A 16,375-nucleotide genomic window follows, 5' to 3' on the forward strand; every position below is an offset into this window, starting at 1 on the left:
ATCTGTGAAAGGGGGGATAATGACACCACAGGATCTGATGAAATAATGGGTGGTAAAGGCCCAGACTCCTTCATCAAATGTTCCTCTTATCCCCATAGGCCAGGTTCTCCTGGAGGCCTTCAATGTGGATGTGACCCGGCCCTGGATCACAGCTGAAGGAGACTCACATTTCGTGCTCAGCTCCCTTCTGCACCAAGACCCTAGCACCAACCGGACCTGGTGAGTAGAAGGGTGAAGATTGGTGGGTTTCTGGGGAGCCTGAGAGGCATCCCAAGATGGTGTCAACACCTCACCCCTGTAGTCTGGACAGAAACTCCCTTCACTTTCGGAAAGATACTCAGCAGAAACAAAAGGTGCAGGAGAAGCCTGGGCCCAAAGCTGGTCTGTAGAGTCCATAGAGCCCCCATCCCTCTCCTCTTTCAGTCCTCTTTCTGCTCCACTGCTTGGGGGAGGGGAACTTAAAAACTATTTTAGAATAAAGTTCATGATGGCTCTTTTGTTTCTTATAAAAGCAACATGTGTTCAACATAGACAATTTAGTATATTAAAAAGTAACATGTGCTCAACATAGAAAATTTGGAAGGCCACCAAAAAAAGTTAAAAAAAAAAAAAGAAAAAAACTGAAACTATGAGGCCCAAGAACTAGTGATTAAGAGGCAGGCTATGATGTGCTGGACCCAGTGTCACATCTCTACTATAATCCCAGCAACTGGGGAGGCTGCCAGGAAGATTGAAAGTTTGAAGCCAGCCTCTGCAACTTGGAAAGACCCTGTCTCAAAATAAAATAATAAAAGGACTGGGGATGTAACTCAGTGATAATGCTCCCTGGGTTCAATCCCCAGTACCAGAAAAAAAGACAAGAAAAAAATCTGACAGCACTGTGCAGTAAGGATGTGGTGAAACAGGGTTGTAGTGGGGTGTACCTTGGTTTCACCACCTTGGAGAGCAATTTTGCCATATCTGGTAAAATCAGGGATGCACGTAGCCTTTGACTCAGCAGTTGTACCCCAGATACCAACCTTAGAGACACTCCCATTAAAAAAAAATTTACACACACACACACACACACATTTTTAATGTGGTTCTTGGAATTAAACCCAGGGCCTCATACATTCTAAGTACATGCTCTGCCACTGAGCTATGTCCCTAGCCCATTGTGTGTGTGTGTGTGTGTGTGTGTGTGTGTGTGTGTGTACAGGGTCAGAGTGCTGGAGATTGAACCCAGGGCCTTGTAAATGTTCTACTGCTCAGCTAGACCCCCAGCTCTTACAAATTGTTGATTGTACATTGCTAGTAATAGTGAAAGACTAGACAGGTTCAGCACTGGGAAAATGGAAAAATAATATGTATTATGTGAAGCAGTTCTAAAAGCAGGTTAAATGAGTGAAACTAGTACTTTGGTGATTAACGCAGATCAACCTCAAGACATACTGTTAGATGACAAAGGGCAGGTTGTGGAATTAAATATGCAATAGTCATTTACTCAACAAATATCTGTTGGACACTTACTAATGTGCCAAGCCTGAGGGATGCAGTGAGCACAGCAAACAAAACCCCCAAGGCTTGGGGAGCTTACATGTTGGCAGGGCATAAATAGGTCAAATATGTCTTCTATTATGTGGTGATAATGATGGTATGCTAGGGTAGGACTATATCTATATTTAAGAGAAGCTTCCTGTTGTCACCAAAATGGCTTTTATAGCTGTGTTGTTTTAAAGCAGGATCTGGTTGTGATTCATATTGTTGTTGTGTCTTTCTAATCTATTTTTAAAGCAGTCCTTTCTTGCCTCCCCCCACTTTTCTTTTTCCCCATAATGATTATTGGTTTTTTCTGTGCTTGTCCTACCACGAAGCCAGGCTTAGGTCCAGCCCCAGGCTTCTTCTTTCTGTCCACTTTCACCATTTAGTTTCTAGTCATTGGTCAAGTGTTGGCTTTAAACCTAGCTCATACGAGCCTATGGTCTAGACAGATTTTGGCTAGAGCCATGTGAGGCACTCAGGGTTCTGCAGAATAGAGCAGCTCTGCTTGGTAGAGGTTGAGTGGGCAGTAGAAGCTCCTATAGCAGCCTCATAGGCCCTGGGACATGGGCTATGACCCTGACAATCAGGTGGGCTTGGTCCCTTTCTGGTCCCTAGTTTCTTTGTACAGTGAACAGTCTGGTGTAATCTTGCTTATGTTGTTAATAGTGAGTTTCTGTTGTTTATAACCAAGAACTTTAACTGCAATATCAATATTAAAATTAGAAATAGTCCATGTCTATTTTGGTAAGAATGGCTTATAAATCATAAAATCATTACCATAAATTAAACTTTTTCTATGCTGGTCCAACCTCCATTCCTATAATAATAAAACTATGATGTTAAGGGCTGGGCTTGAGCCTGGAGCTGGGCCTGAGGCTTGCTTGGTGGATTTAATCAGTAGGTTTAAGTGATAAAGGAAGGTGCCATTCATTCTTTTATTTATTCACTCCTTCAGCAAGGATCTATATTCAGGGTCAGCATAGGGGGATGAGATAGTGGAGACATGGCCACTGTTCTCATGGGGCTACCAGGCTCCTGAGGGAAACAGACAAGTTGGACAATGGCAAAGATAATGACAGCTCTGGTGGGGGCATCAAGGGTACCCAGGAACATAGAGACAGCTGTGTTCTTCAGTACGTACAACAGAACTCAGGAGATGAGTAGAAGTTTGTGTGAGAAAGGATGGAAAAGGAAAGTTCAGTCAAAAAGAACAGCCTGAGCAAGATGAAGGACTGAGAAAACTTCATGTGGCTGAGGCTGAGAGTGAGGAGAATCTGATGGGAGAGGTGGGTGGTGCTTTGTCACCAGGCACAGAGGGTTTGAAGGAGCTAGAAGGGTACTAAGCAGGGATGGATAGTGAGAAGATTATCAGGGAGATTTGGGCTGTGGGAAAATGAATTAAAAGCCTATGTTTACGGTGTTTTGTTTAGGTGAAATTTGATTGACATATGCCATGTGCAAAAAAAATGCACACATCAAAAGCATGCAAGCTCATCCTGCTAAGCTGCCTATGCAAGTAAAGTCCAGACCTAAAGGACTGTAGCAGCCTGTAGAAACCTCTGGAAGCCCCATGGTCAATTAGAGACATATCCCCTGCCAATAGTAGCCTCCTCCTGACTCTTGTCTCTGTAGTTTAGTTCTGCCTGGTTTTGAACTTGATATAAATGAAGCATACAATATGTGCTCTGTCTGGCTCCTCTCACTCAGCATAAGGTCTGTGAATCTCATTCATGGTATTGCCTGTGGCTATAACTCTCATACCCTTTGCTAGATTTTTCCATTGTGTGAACAGTACTAATGGTGGGCATGTGGGTAGTTTCCTTGCATACTTCCATTTGACGGATGGGTGTACTTATTTTCATTGGGCCCATGAGTAATATTGCTGGACCATGGATATGCATTAATTCAGCACTGAGTTTTCCAAACTGTTTGTAATGCATCAAAGTCCAAGTTATCTGTGACCATCTCCTGTTCACCTATTACTACTCCAGTGGATCCTTCCCAGAATGTTCCCTGCCCCAGAACCCCAAAGGCCCATGTAGATGAGGGATGTCTGTTTGAAGTTCCTGGTACAGAGGGCTCAAAGCTTGCTCAGGGGTGGGGGAGAACTCAGTGGGGCTCATGAAACCTCCCAGAACACCTACTTAAGCAGAGGGGGCTCACGGGGTTTCACATGCTGGGGAGGAGGATGTGGTAGAGGCACTTCTGAGTTCCTGCCACAGATGATAGTCCACAAGACCACGGGCAGGAAATGCACTGGTTGGCCAGTTGGGCCATATAAAACAGGCTGCCTCATCCTGCCTTTTGCACGTCTTTTCCCCATGATGATCACTGGTTTTTTTTCTGTGCTTGCCCTACTACCAAATGAATTAAAAGTCTATGTTTACCTAAAAGTCAATTTTACCTAAACAAAATTTTACCACCTACCACCAACTCCCTCACACTGTTTCTCTCTAAAATATAACAGACCAGGGCTGGCAGCACCCTGGGCTTCGGCTGCTGCAAGGGATATGGAGTGGGACATAGAGCAGGCCTCCCCCCTGCCCGAGAGACTTGGAAACGGACTCCAAGAAAGATAGGTTAGATATGCAAGAAGGCAGGAGATAGACAAGGGGTGCCGGGGCTATAGCCAGCCCTCAATGGAATAGGGTCCCTGTAGCTGTTAGTGGATGGCTGATCCTCTGTCACTGCTGGTCAGTCAGTGTTTAGTGGATTTATCAGTCACTGGGGATCACTGGTCATGGGGGAAAAATGGGATGGGGAGCAGAGGCAGCTCAGACTGGGCCCCAAATCATGCTATTGAATGACTGTGATAGAAATGGCAATCTTTGGGATCTGCAGTGTGCAGCTTGCATAGCTGTACATGGTAGTCTCTTGGGAACTCAGTTTAAATGGGAACAGAGGGCAGGAATGAGAAGGGAGGCTAGTAGTCAGGGCTACCTACTGGCCTTGGAGGGGATCAAGTTTCACCTTCTTTTAGGAGGGCTTCCTAAGTAACTGGTGTCTGGGTAATTCTTCTGCAGGAGAAGGAAGTGGAAGGCAGAGAAAACAGTTTGGCCAAGGCCTGAAGAGGAGAGAGCTCAACTGGTCCAGGGCTGTATGTGGCCCATGTTCTGAACCCACCTGTTGTGGGGAGCAGGGGAAAAAGTACTGGGCCAGGGCTGAGGCTTAGGCTGGGGAGAAGTCTGGGGAGAGCAGCAGGGCTGCTGAGGGTGACCTAATTTGGGGGCTCAGCTGCACCCGGTCTTCCTCTCCCTCTGCTGTTGCCTGGGCTGTCATTCATGTCATTCAACAAAGATCTACTGAGCCCCTGCTCTGTGTCAGGCCTTGGGAATTACAAGGTGAATGAGTTAGAGACAATCCTTAGGGAACTCACTGGTTAGTGGGGAAACACAGAATAAACAGGTAATCAAGTAAACCAGATACGATTAGGTGGCAACAGGTTCTGAGGAGGAAATAAAATGGGGTAATGTAGCAGTTAACAGGGCTGTGAGGTGGGGCTGGCTAGAGAAAACATTTATGAGGAGAGACCATTAAGCAAGGCACAGGAATGAGAAAGAACCAAACTAGTGAAGAGTGGAAGGTTCTGGGCAGAGGGAATAGCAAGGCAATGGGCCTGAGGCAGGAAAGGACCAGAGGCTGTCTAGGGGACAGGGGAGGCCCGGAAGGCAGGGAGGGTCTAGACTGCAAAGCCTGTGGGCTGTGCTAGAGGTTTTGACCATTTTTAAAAGTGTGTGGGTGTAGAGAGCGGTGATAGTGAATGGGAGAGCAGTGTCTGAAATTGAGGTCCCTGATGATTTCATGGCTGTGACATGCTTGGTGCCTGGGGAAGTTTCTGTGAAAAGGTACAGGATGCCTAGTTTCTATGGTAATGCCCTCCATGAGGAGGCCCTGTGCTACAGTCTTATCAGCCTGGACCTTGATCTCAGGCACACAACTCCTGAGAATAAAGGAACTCTTTTGCTAGACAACCACAATGTTTCACCAGCTCTGTTGCTCCTGAACCTGCCTGCATAACAGTAACTTTAAACAATGGACTTTCTTGGAAGCTGCACAATCTCCTAACATTGCACATTGCAACTGTAAAATGTAACTGAGGAATAAACTGCATAATGTTGCTAACTCTGTAACTTTCATGAATACAAAGAATAATGCTTGCATAGTCTTTAATCTATGAGACAAATATAATAAAGATTGCTGGCATAATTCTTTAGACCTGCTTTTCCATCAGAAAGCAGTGTTCCACCCAATCCCAGCTGTTATCTTCAAAAATCTGCATATGTGAGTCTTTATTTTCCTAAATGGAACCTGCTAGTTTGGCTGCGCTGGTCTCAGGCAGTTGGTGGCCTGTATGGATCCAGATACAGGGGAACTAGCAGGTTCCATTGAGGGTCAATTAGTTCTGGAGGTCATAAATCTGACACAGGTCCTAATGGGCTAAAATCAAGATGTCAGCAGGGCCACATTCCCTCTGGAAGGTTTAGGAAGTGTTTTCTTGCCTTGTATAGCTTCTAGACACTACCCATATCCTTGGTTCATGGTCCCTTTCGTCCGCCTTACATCCTGTAATATCACATATTCAGACCTTTTTTTTTTCAATATTGAAATTAATAAAGAAATGACAATAACTTGTATATACATTCATTCAAAACATTTTCATTAAGCACCAAGTAGAATAGTTTCTGATCTTGAGCCATGTCCCCAGCCCTATTTTGTATTTTATTTAGAGACAAGATCTCACTGAGTTGCTTAGCACCTGGGTTTTTTTTTTTTTAACTTTTATTTTTTAGGTGTAGATGGACACAACACAATGCCTTTATTTTTATGTGGTGCTGAGGATCGAACCCGGGTCCCGCCTGTGCTAGGCGAGTGCTCTACCACTAAGCCACAATCCCAGCCCCAGCACCTGGCTTTTGATGAGGCTGGCTTTGAACTTGCAATCCTCCTACCTCAGCCTCCTGAGCCACTGGGATTACAGGTGTGTGCCATCACACTGGGCGTTTATTTACGTTTTTAATCAAGAAATCTAAAGCTGCCAATCAGAGCTTCTAAATGGCATGAAATGACCAAGTTAAAACCCTTATGAGTAAAAAATAACTTTTAAGTTTTGATCTACACACTCCAACCAAGGGGAGATATGCTGGCCTCAGGCTAGTCATCACAGGTCATAGGTCCACAAGCCAAGAATCATCCTCACAGCTCACAAACAAAATGAGTAATATATATACACAAAGTGGGTACAAAATACATATTCCTATATATTCCAGAGCAGTAATGCCTATTTCCCATGAGCATACAATGCAGCAAGGGGCACAAAAAAAGATACCATTCACTAACCCACAAGACAGAGGAAGGAATAAAACATACCACCCAGTGGAGCCGCCATGTCTGGGGTGGTGGGCTGCGGCCCACTGCCCTTCAGATCTTTCTCTGACTCTGAGTTTCCTGCTTCCTTCTTAAAAGGGCTAATAGTAGAACTATTAGCCATGTCCACCTGGATAATCCAGGATCATCTTCCCATCTCAAGATCCTTAATTTAATCACATGTCCCCATCTCAAAGATCCTTAATTTAATCATGTCTGCAAAGTCCCCATCACTGTGAAAGGAAACCTATCCACAAGTTCTGGTGACTAGCATATGGACAAATTCTGGGGACTAGGATGTGGACATCTGGGAAGCCATTATTCTGCTCACAGAGCCACAGCTGGCTGGTCTAACATCTGTCTGCTGGAGGGACGCTGAGGCCACAGATGTGAAAGTGTGAATTTGAGCATTGATTCAGCACTGAAGCCATGGGCTGGGAAGGGGTCACCATGGAGAGTGTGATGGTTAGGAAGACAAGGAACAAGTGACATTTAGAGGTCAGATGGCAAATAAGCCAGTGAAGGAGTTCCAGAAGGAGAAGTGAGAGAGCAAGGAAATGGGAAGAAAGAGCATCAGAGAGGAGAGGGCCACTTACATCCTGGGCTGCTGAGAGGTTAAGGAAGATGAGGACAGTATCCACCAGATACTGATAACCTTGACAAGAAGTGTAGTAGAGGCAGAAGTAAGCCTGGTAGGTTCACCTGGGGTGGGACACATGCAAAGATGTAGACTTCTTATTCTGTAAACCATGCAAATCTGTGAATATATTTTATAATAAAAACCTTGTATTGTGATAAGAGGTGAGGAAGTAGAGACAGCACCTCACTTTTGTTCCTCATCCTGTGCTCTCAGTCTGTCCCCTGCATATCATGATCTTTCAAAAGCACAGACTAGTCATGTGCTTCCCCTTTATAAAGTCCTCCATGGTTTCCCACTTCTCCCAACAGGAAGACTTTGAACTTGGTTGGATCACTGTTACTAAGCCACACCTCCTCAGATCCCTTTCCCACCAGTCCTGACTTGCAGCCCTCAGCCTGAGGTGCTCGCCCTCTGTCTCAGGGAAACCCAGCCTTCCCCTGGACTACATGGAAAGTGAGAAGGTTTAGTCTGATACTGGACTCTGCCATCTCCCTGTCTGCTTAGGGTGGGGGGAAAATGTAACCAGGAATCACATCTCCTGAGGATGGCTTCATCAGGCCCCTACATCTCCAGTGATGACTGACCTATAGGGGCACTGGCATGTTCTTCTCAGGAAACGCTGTCTCTGAATACTACCCTTGAGTGGTAACCAGGAAGCCAGCAGTGCCCCCCAAAGAACCAACTGTGTTGCTGGTGGCTTCCTGGCTCCTTCTACCCCCATCCCCATCCCTATCACCAACTTAGTTCCCAAGAGAGAACTGGGTCTTTACCTATCACCAGAAACTCTGTCAGGGTGGACAGCAGGCAGAGAGGGGCTACATCTAACCATTTCTTGCCCAGAGCTGAACAGAAGTAGAGGCTGAGAAAATACCTTCTCTGTAATGCAGAGGCTGATGTCTAGGCTAGGACTCTGCCTGTTTCTCCTGGGGTCTGGGCCTTCTCCATCGCCAGATGGACAGGGAGGCTGTGGACCTGGAACAGGAAGACCATGCCTGGTCAGAGAAGGGAGTCCTTAGCTGGCTCAGCCTTGCTGTCTGCCCACCCTGCCTCCAGGCTCCTGATCACCAGCCCTAGAACAGCAGCACCCCTACATCAGTGTTCCCTCAGCCAGGATGAAATTGTCTGCCAACCAGTAGGTAAGTCAACCCAACTCCAGGTAATGTTCCCCAGATCCCCTTTTCTAGGAGTCCCACTCATTCCAACCCAAACCCTTGCAATCCCAATTCCACCTAATCCAGGCCAGTATCTCCACAGTGACCTCCCATCCAGCACCCAGACCCCTTTGCACCCAGCCCCAATCACCTGCCCACCTTCCCCCATTCTGTCCTCTATTTACTGAGTGTGCACAGTATGCCTGGTACCCTGCTGAGTGCCTCGTTCACTTTGAATCCTCCAAATCGTGCCATTCACAGGAGAGGAAGCTACAGTTCACAGAAGTTAAATTCTTTGGTTGCCAGTATGGCTAAAGTGACACCTCTGTCATTGGTGGTACCACAGATGCAAACCCCACTCTAGCTGATTCCAAACCCCAACCCAACCCAACCCAACCCAATTCCTCACACCTCCAAGGAATTCAGCCCTCCCATCTGGTCTCACTATGTCCTTCTTTAAGGTCCAGCATGGGGTCTGGCATATAGGATATGTGGTAAGTGCTATTCAAATGAAGCGTGAAGGAAGGAAGGAATGTGATTCTTCATTAACCAGATCTACCTTCCCACCCAATGCAATTTACATCACCCAGGCTCTGACAGACATTGAAGTAGAATCATTGTCTCTGGGAGAGGTGTTGAGTTGTACAGACTCAATCTCTGCCAAGATAAGTTCACAGTCCAGCAGGAGGGCTGGGGGATTCTGTGACTCAAAAATAAGAGTATCTTGAGGCCATAGCAGGGAGATGGAGGGAGGAGCTTTCACTCCTGCCTCTGGGGTCGTGGGGCAGTAAGATTTCCAGGGTTTTTGAGGTTGGAAGCTTCCCTGGCCCTCATAGGTGGTCCTACAACATCTTGCACACTCACCTGGTACTGCACATACCCACTAGTAGTGCTTTTTTACCTGGACTCCAGACCAGGAGCCCCTTGAGGAAAAGCCCTAGGTCACAATCATTTTTGGATCCCCATCAGCCACAAGGCTGGGTACAGAGCAGACATCAAGGGGCATTTGTGGAGGTAGTAAATGAGGCCAGGGAAAGGCATTGCATCCAGGATATGTCCAGGCCTGTCCTTGGAGCCCTCCACCCCAATTCCAGCCTCTTGGTACTGCTCAGGGTCCCTTACAAAGATGGCCCTGTGCCCTTAGAACTTGGATGTAGGATTGCCTCCCAGCATCTCTACCTTCTTACCTGGTTGAACTATTTCAGAGCATGTCCCCATCCCAAAAGGAAGGTACCATGGAGTGACAGTTGTTCGGAACCACCAGGGTGTTTTGGTGAGTATGCATGAGTGGGAGGATGCAGGGCCCTGAGGAGGCTGGTGCTGACCCCTGTGAGCGACTCTGCTCTTGTACCAGTCCTGACTGATGTTCTGTTTTCCTGGTGCATTCCCTGGGCTGTTCATACTCTGACTAACTATGCTCATGCCAGGGCTGACCTAGGTATTCCATGTGGCCTGGCACACCCACCCTGGTGCTAACCTCAGCTTGAACCTCAGCACCAACTCCTCCCCTGTTGAGGGGTGAGCTTGCTGTCTCCGTGACACCTGACTGGTTGAGTCACTGAGTTCCACCATGAGGATTATAGTGTGGCTATGACTAGAACACCAGGGGCTCACTCAACCTTTCTTCTCCCTTTCTTCTCGTCCCCCCAGATATGTGTTCAAGTTCAGGCCCGGCAACTCCACAGCCTCAGCTCAGAACTCACAGGCACCTGCAGCCTGCTGGCCCCTGACTTGCGCCCCCAGGCTCAGGCCTCCTTCTCTGACCTTGGTAAAAATTGCATGCTCTCCAGCCTTGGGCAGCTTTAAAGAGATCCTCTCTACTCTCCAATGAGAGGCACCAGCCATAGCAGGGGCAGAGGAGCACTGAGGCCAAGAGTGGGACAAGGCAGGCTCAGGACCCTATGTGAAAGGAATCATCAGGGCGGAGCTGAGTATAAGCTTGCCTCAGGGGAAGATGGAGCCTTTTGATTCTGAGCTCTTTCGTGTGTTTCTTAAAGAAAATATCCTGGATCCAGAAGAACATGTGGACATAGGGGACTGCTATGGAAACAAAAGAGGCATCTGGAGGAAGGATAAAAACACAGCCAGGAGGCGCAGGGCCCTGGAGAAGGCAGAGGAGGAGGAAGAAGAAGAGGAAGCTGGTAAGAAGAGGCAGATGTGGGGCTCCCAGAGCCAATCCCCAGGCGAGCAGCCTCCTGGGGTGAGATGTGCCCAGGTCTGGGAGATGGAGGGCAGTGGCTGTGCTCTACAGACTTGGCTAGTGTCAGCTTTTCTCCCTCCATCTTATGATGGGGAAACTGAGGCCCAGAGTGAGAGCAACAGAAGTGATTCACACAGCAAGTCAGAAGCAGAGCAGGTTCTAGCTCTCTTTGCCTCTGAGATAAGAGCTTCACTCTCAGGAGGTTCCCTAGCTTCACTCCTGAGCTGAGTCCTCAGGGCTTGTTTGGGGTGTGTGCCCTGCAGGGCAGGACATATGCCCACACTCCTGCCCCTAATCTCATGCCCACTCCACATCTGACCTGACCTGCTGCATTGTCTTGGCCAGGTACTGAGATTGCCATCATCTTGGATGGCTCAGGAAGCATTGATCCCCCAGATTTCCAGAGAGCCAAAGACTTCATCTCCAACATGATGAGGAACTTCTATGAGAAGTGTTTTGAGGTGGGTGTCCCTAAAAGCGATCTCATGGAGTTTACCACTTATCTATTGCCATGTAGAAAATGACCTCAAAACAACCACCATTTTATTTGCTCATAGTTCTATGGGTCAGATATTTGTGTTGGGCTCAGGTGGGTGGTTCTTCTATGGGTCTGCCTGGTTGCCTGACTGCCTCAGACCTGGATTGTCTGGGCCATGTGTCTTCAGAAGCTCAGCCCAAAATTTCTGTGGCAGTAACATTCCAAGAAGGAAGGACTCAATGCATGAATTTGCTGATGTCCTACTGGTCAAAACAAGTCACACAACCAATCCCAACTCAATATGGAGGGGGTCTACACAGGAACATGAATTCAGGGAGAAATCTGATACACTGGGTTTCATGACCGTCATATGTTCCTCTATACCTACTTGCTTGGTAATTAAAATCTCCTTCTGGGAAGGGGGACAAGGTGGATGAGAGGATTCTTCCAGTGTTTCCAGGGGGAGCCACCTCAGGGATAGGGATGGCCTTGTGCATGGCAACCTTGCCAACATCCTCCGTCCCCTTACCCCTCCCTTCCAGTGCAGCTTTGCCCTGGTGCAATATGGGGCTGTGATCCAGACTGAGTTTGATCTTCGAGACAGCCAGGATGTGATGGCCTCCCTCGCCAGAGTCCAGAAAGTCACTCAAGTGGGGAATGTTACCAAGACCGCATCAGCCATGCAGCACGTCCTGTGAGTAGGATGCCAACTAGCAGCTCCACCAGAGGCTCTGTGTAGCATCATGCCTAGAGAAGGTGGCTGCACAAAACTGAGAAGAGGAAGTGGGGTTCTCATTCTTTCCTAGCTGAGGGAATGTAGGATGACATCCCAGGACCATCTTCCAAAATTCTTTCCAAGGACTTCCTCCCATAAGACAGACACAGTAGAGCACAGTGTTCAGTGGATAGGCTACCCAGATTCAAATCTCAACTCTAGCTTATACTTATATGACCTTGGGCAAGTTGCCTCCTAACCTTTCTGTGCTTCAATGTCCTCACTTTTTTTTTTTTTTTTTGAGTCAGGGTCTTGTTAATTGCTGAGGCTAGCCTTGAACTTGTGATGTGATTCTTCTGCCTCAGCCTCCTGAGTTGTTGGGATTATGGGCTTGTGCCACCACATCCAGCCAATTTCCTTACTTTTAACATGAGGATAATAATAGTCCTTGCCTCATAGGATTTTGTGAGGATTAAATGGATTAAAACACGTACAATGCTCACAACAGTGCCTGGCACATGATAAGTGCTTTGTAAGTACTGTCTACCATGTAATAGCAACACTATTCCTGCACACGCATAAAAGGGACAAACTCAAGTGCTGTCTAGCCCCTTTCTGACAGAAGTAGGTGAGGAACAAGGATACATGGTTGCAGGTGCCTTGCTATGTAGCATAAGGGACATCACCCCCCCTTCTTTGGGTCTTGGTTCTCCACTTGGCAGGGCTTATTAAACTTCTCAATTCTAAAACTGATCAGTGAATAACATCTCCCCCAGAGTGCAGTCATCCCTTTAACAATGTTCTCTTCATTGATTGTCCTACCTAGAGACAACATCTTCGTCCCAAAGAACGGCTCCAGAAAAAAGGCATCCAAGGTCATGGTGGTGCTCACTGATGGTGACATATTTGATGATCCCCTCAACCTCACAACTGTCATCAACTCCCCCAAGATGAAGGGTGTTGAGCGTTTTGCCATTGGGGTAAGAGCCAGGAGCCAGGAGGTATTCCTTTCCCCTGAACAGCCTGAGTGGGAAGGAGCCCCTGATAGGGGCTTCTGAAAACAGTGTGCCCAAATGCTTTCTATTCTCCAACACTCATTTTCTCCTGGTCCCATGTGCTGTGACCCATTGGGTCTTCCTACAGAGGGCTTATTTCCCAGTGATGGTTACAGCTCCCTGGCTGAGTATGATGGTGATAGCCCACAAGAAGGTTCCTGGAAGAAGTGGTGGGGCTCCATGTCCTGGAGGACCAACAGGAGAAGCTGGCCTAGGGTGTGGGGGGAGCACTCTGCAGGCAGAGGGAACAGCATGTACTGAGATGAGAAGGAGCCTGGCATCTTAAGAAAACAAATTCAGCTTGGTAAAACTGGACTTTTGTCCAGTATTGCCATCTATCCAAGCTGGTGACCTATGCTGGTTTCACAAAATCTGACTACTTCAGTTGCTTAAGAAAACAGTGAAGAAGGCACGCAAGCACACAGAAGTACCTTTTCAAAATCCAGGGAGGACCTGCAACCTTAGGGATCTGTGGAAAGAGAGAGAGAGAGCCACAGGAATTCTTTATTCTTAGATAGGGGACACACAAGGGGAGTTTCCATGGAACATTCTATCCAAAAGAGGGCAAAGGGTAGGATTACAAAGGAACAAGGAGGCAGCACACTCCAGTTGGGCAACGCCCAGTCCCAGAGCTGCACCTTTCTATCCGAGCAGAGGCAAGTGCACTTGCATTGCAATAGGGGCAATACCAGTCCAGTACCGCTTTACTCAGAGGTGTGTGCATAGCTCCTGTTTAGGGTGCCCCCCTACAGTCCACAGTATATGTGTGGGAGAAGAGAGATCAGAAAGGAGATAAGTGATAGAAAACTTCCTGAGCCTGGGCCTCTTTGCAGGTGGGAAATGCATTCAAGAATGATAGGACCGACAAGGAACTGAAACTGATTGCCTCAGATCCCAAAGAGACCCATGCCTTCAAGGTGACCAACTACACAGCACTGAATGGGCTGCTGAGGAAACTGCAGCAGAACATCATTCACATGGAAGGTGAGGACCCCAGGGACCCCCAACCTATGGCAGCCTCCCTCAGCACTCAGCAAGAAACCCTGTGTTCTAGCCCAGCTCTGTTCCACTTTCCTGGGGGTACCTCAGACCTCTCCCACACTTCCTGAGCCTCAGGTGTTCATCTCTAAAAAGGCAACAATATCCCCAGCCCTCCTCAACTCCCAGAATCTCCATGAACTGAACTGGTGCTGGAGAAACAAGGATGACTTCCCAGGAACTCACAGAATGGGAACACTGAGGTCCAGAAAGAGGGAGTGAGCTTCCCAAACCACTCAGCTAGTAGTCATTAAAGCAGGACCCAGGTCTCTATTCTCAGTCCCATGCTCTCCCCATTATATTTAACATCATCCTCCTGGGGGTGGGGGTGAGGCCAAGCCAGACCATTCCCTGACATGGTCTCTCCCTTCCCCTGTCACAGCAGTGTCTAACTGGGTTTCTTGTTTTCCAGGCACAGTTGGAGATGCCCTTCACTACCAACTGGCACAGACTGGCTTTAGCGCTCAGATCCTGGATGAGGTTCGTGGCCCTGGGCTTGCCCTTAGATGATGGGCCTCAGCAACACCCAGGGAATTTAGGCTCCCAGCTCACAGTACAAGGCCCTGTGGTGGTGCTGCTGAAGGAGCCATTTAGTATAAAGGTGGACAATTTTGCTCACTCTCCTTCACTGGACTACTGAGATAGACCAAAGGATGGCCATATTTATTACAGGAGATCATTTTTTTGTGTGTGTTCAGGGATTGAATTATTCCCTTTAGACATGCAAATAAACCAAGATTTGGCTAGGTGAGCTAGCCAATCCCTTGCTTACTTCTCCCACAGATAAAAGATGTAGAAATGGTGGGGACACCATCCTCACCCATGGTGGTGGCACAGTTAGCTCATGCAGTTAGCTCATTTCACATCCACTAAACACAGTGGGCCTCCAGTGCCAGGCCCCGGCTGGGCAAACTGAGGAGGATATAAGCACTCTATTGCTCAATCATATTTTGTATTTAATTTAATTGACTTATTTTTGGTAGTGGGGATTGAGCCCAGGGTGCTTTATCCCTAAGGCTTTTTATTTTGGGAGGGGGTCTTGCTAAGTTGTGGAGGCTGGCTTCAAACTTGCCTCCACCTCCCAGAGTCACTGGGATTATGGGTATTAGCCGCCATGCCCACCAATCATAACTTTTTAAAAGTGCTCAACATCTGGGCCCCTGGGGGGGCTTCTGGAGACACAGCAGCCCTGAAAGAGTCATAGATACAAGGCAGAAACCCAGTATTTGCCATCTTACTTTCCTGCCTGCCTCTCTGGCTAGATTATTGCATGCTACCAGTCCCCCTTGTCCCAGTGAGGAGGTTCACTGCACTGGCCTTTGTGTTCCTCCTGTTAATTTAGTCCCGTCCCTGTTCCTGCAGGGACAGGTGCTGCTTGGAGCCGTGGGGGCCTTTAACTGGTCTGGAGGTGCATTGCTCTACCATACGCAGAGCCGCAGGGGTCGCTTTCTGAATCAGACAGCGGCAAATTCCAATGTTGCGCAATACGGCTACCTGGGTAAGGGCAGGGCCAAGACTAGGACTCTGAGGCGGCACCCTTGTCTACACAGTATGATTCTTGGTCAGGGTGGGGGCGGGCACTAATCGGTTACTTGGGTCACATGGGGTGGGCCCTGTTTAGGGAACCTGAGGTTTAGAAGTGTGGGTTGAGGCAGAGTAGCCTTGGGTGACTGCCTAGGGAAGGACCAGACTGCTCTATGAATAATAGCAGTGGGTGCGCCTCACACCCCTCACCCCTTATGTGTGTGTATCACCTATGTGACCAGTGACTGTGCATAAGTATGCTTGCTGATTGTGAAGGCCTGGCTGGGTAGGTGGGACTCCAGGGATTGGTGGGGACAGCCTGTTTACATTCACTCCCCTGCTCCAGGTTACTCAGTAGCAGTGCTACACAAGACTTGTGGTGTCTTCTATGTGGCCGGGGCTCCACGGTACAAACAGCGTGGGGCCATGTTTGAGCTCCAGAAGGAGAACAGAGAGGCCACCTTTGTGCCGGTCCTGGAGGGAGAGCAGGTACTTGCTTGGAAAGCCCCCTTCTCCTAGGGAAAGGGATGGGCCCAGCTTGCGCAAAGCTCAGGCTCCTGGGTAGGATTCGGTGGCTCTACGTGTCTGCAGGGTGAATCCTCCATTGTTGAGCACTGGGCTACCCACCCAGTCCCCTGTGTTACTATCAAATTAATTTGGAACAACTGCATTTGGGTGATCTGGGAAAA

The 16,375-nt window shown here is 48.0% G+C and overlaps 1 protein-coding gene across 3 annotated transcripts in view; it reads left to right on the forward strand.

Annotated features, from left to right (window-relative positions):
• Positions 1-16,375, forward strand: part of Itgae (integrin subunit alpha E) — a 67,394-nt gene that overhangs the window by 22,052 nt on the left and 28,967 nt on the right. For 2 of the 3 annotated variants that reach the window (XM_027922573.3, XM_071603743.1), the window contains exons 2-13: positions 99-219; positions 8,579-8,661; positions 9,882-9,949; positions 10,327-10,444; positions 10,674-10,817; positions 11,222-11,337; positions 11,897-12,048; positions 12,896-13,049; positions 13,958-14,108; positions 14,575-14,642; positions 15,525-15,660; positions 16,033-16,175. In XM_027922573.3, coding sequence (XP_027778374.2) covers positions 99-219; positions 8,579-8,661; positions 9,882-9,949; positions 10,327-10,444; positions 10,674-10,817; positions 11,222-11,337; positions 11,897-12,048; positions 12,896-13,049; positions 13,958-14,108; positions 14,575-14,642; positions 15,525-15,660; positions 16,033-16,175 — 1,454 coding nt within the window. Of the gene's footprint in view, positions 1-98; positions 220-8,578; positions 8,662-9,881; positions 9,950-10,326; positions 10,445-10,673; positions 10,818-11,221; positions 11,338-11,896; positions 12,049-12,895; positions 13,050-13,957; positions 14,109-14,574; positions 14,643-15,524; positions 15,661-16,032; positions 16,176-16,375 lie in introns of those variants that run through there. The other variant, XM_071603744.1, reaches the window with a different exon arrangement.

This window comes from Marmota flaviventris, chromosome 17, assembly GCF_047511675.1.
Source record: "Marmota flaviventris isolate mMarFla1 chromosome 17, mMarFla1.hap1, whole genome shotgun sequence".
Lineage (NCBI taxonomy): Eukaryota > Metazoa > Chordata > Mammalia > Rodentia > Sciuridae > Marmota > Marmota flaviventris.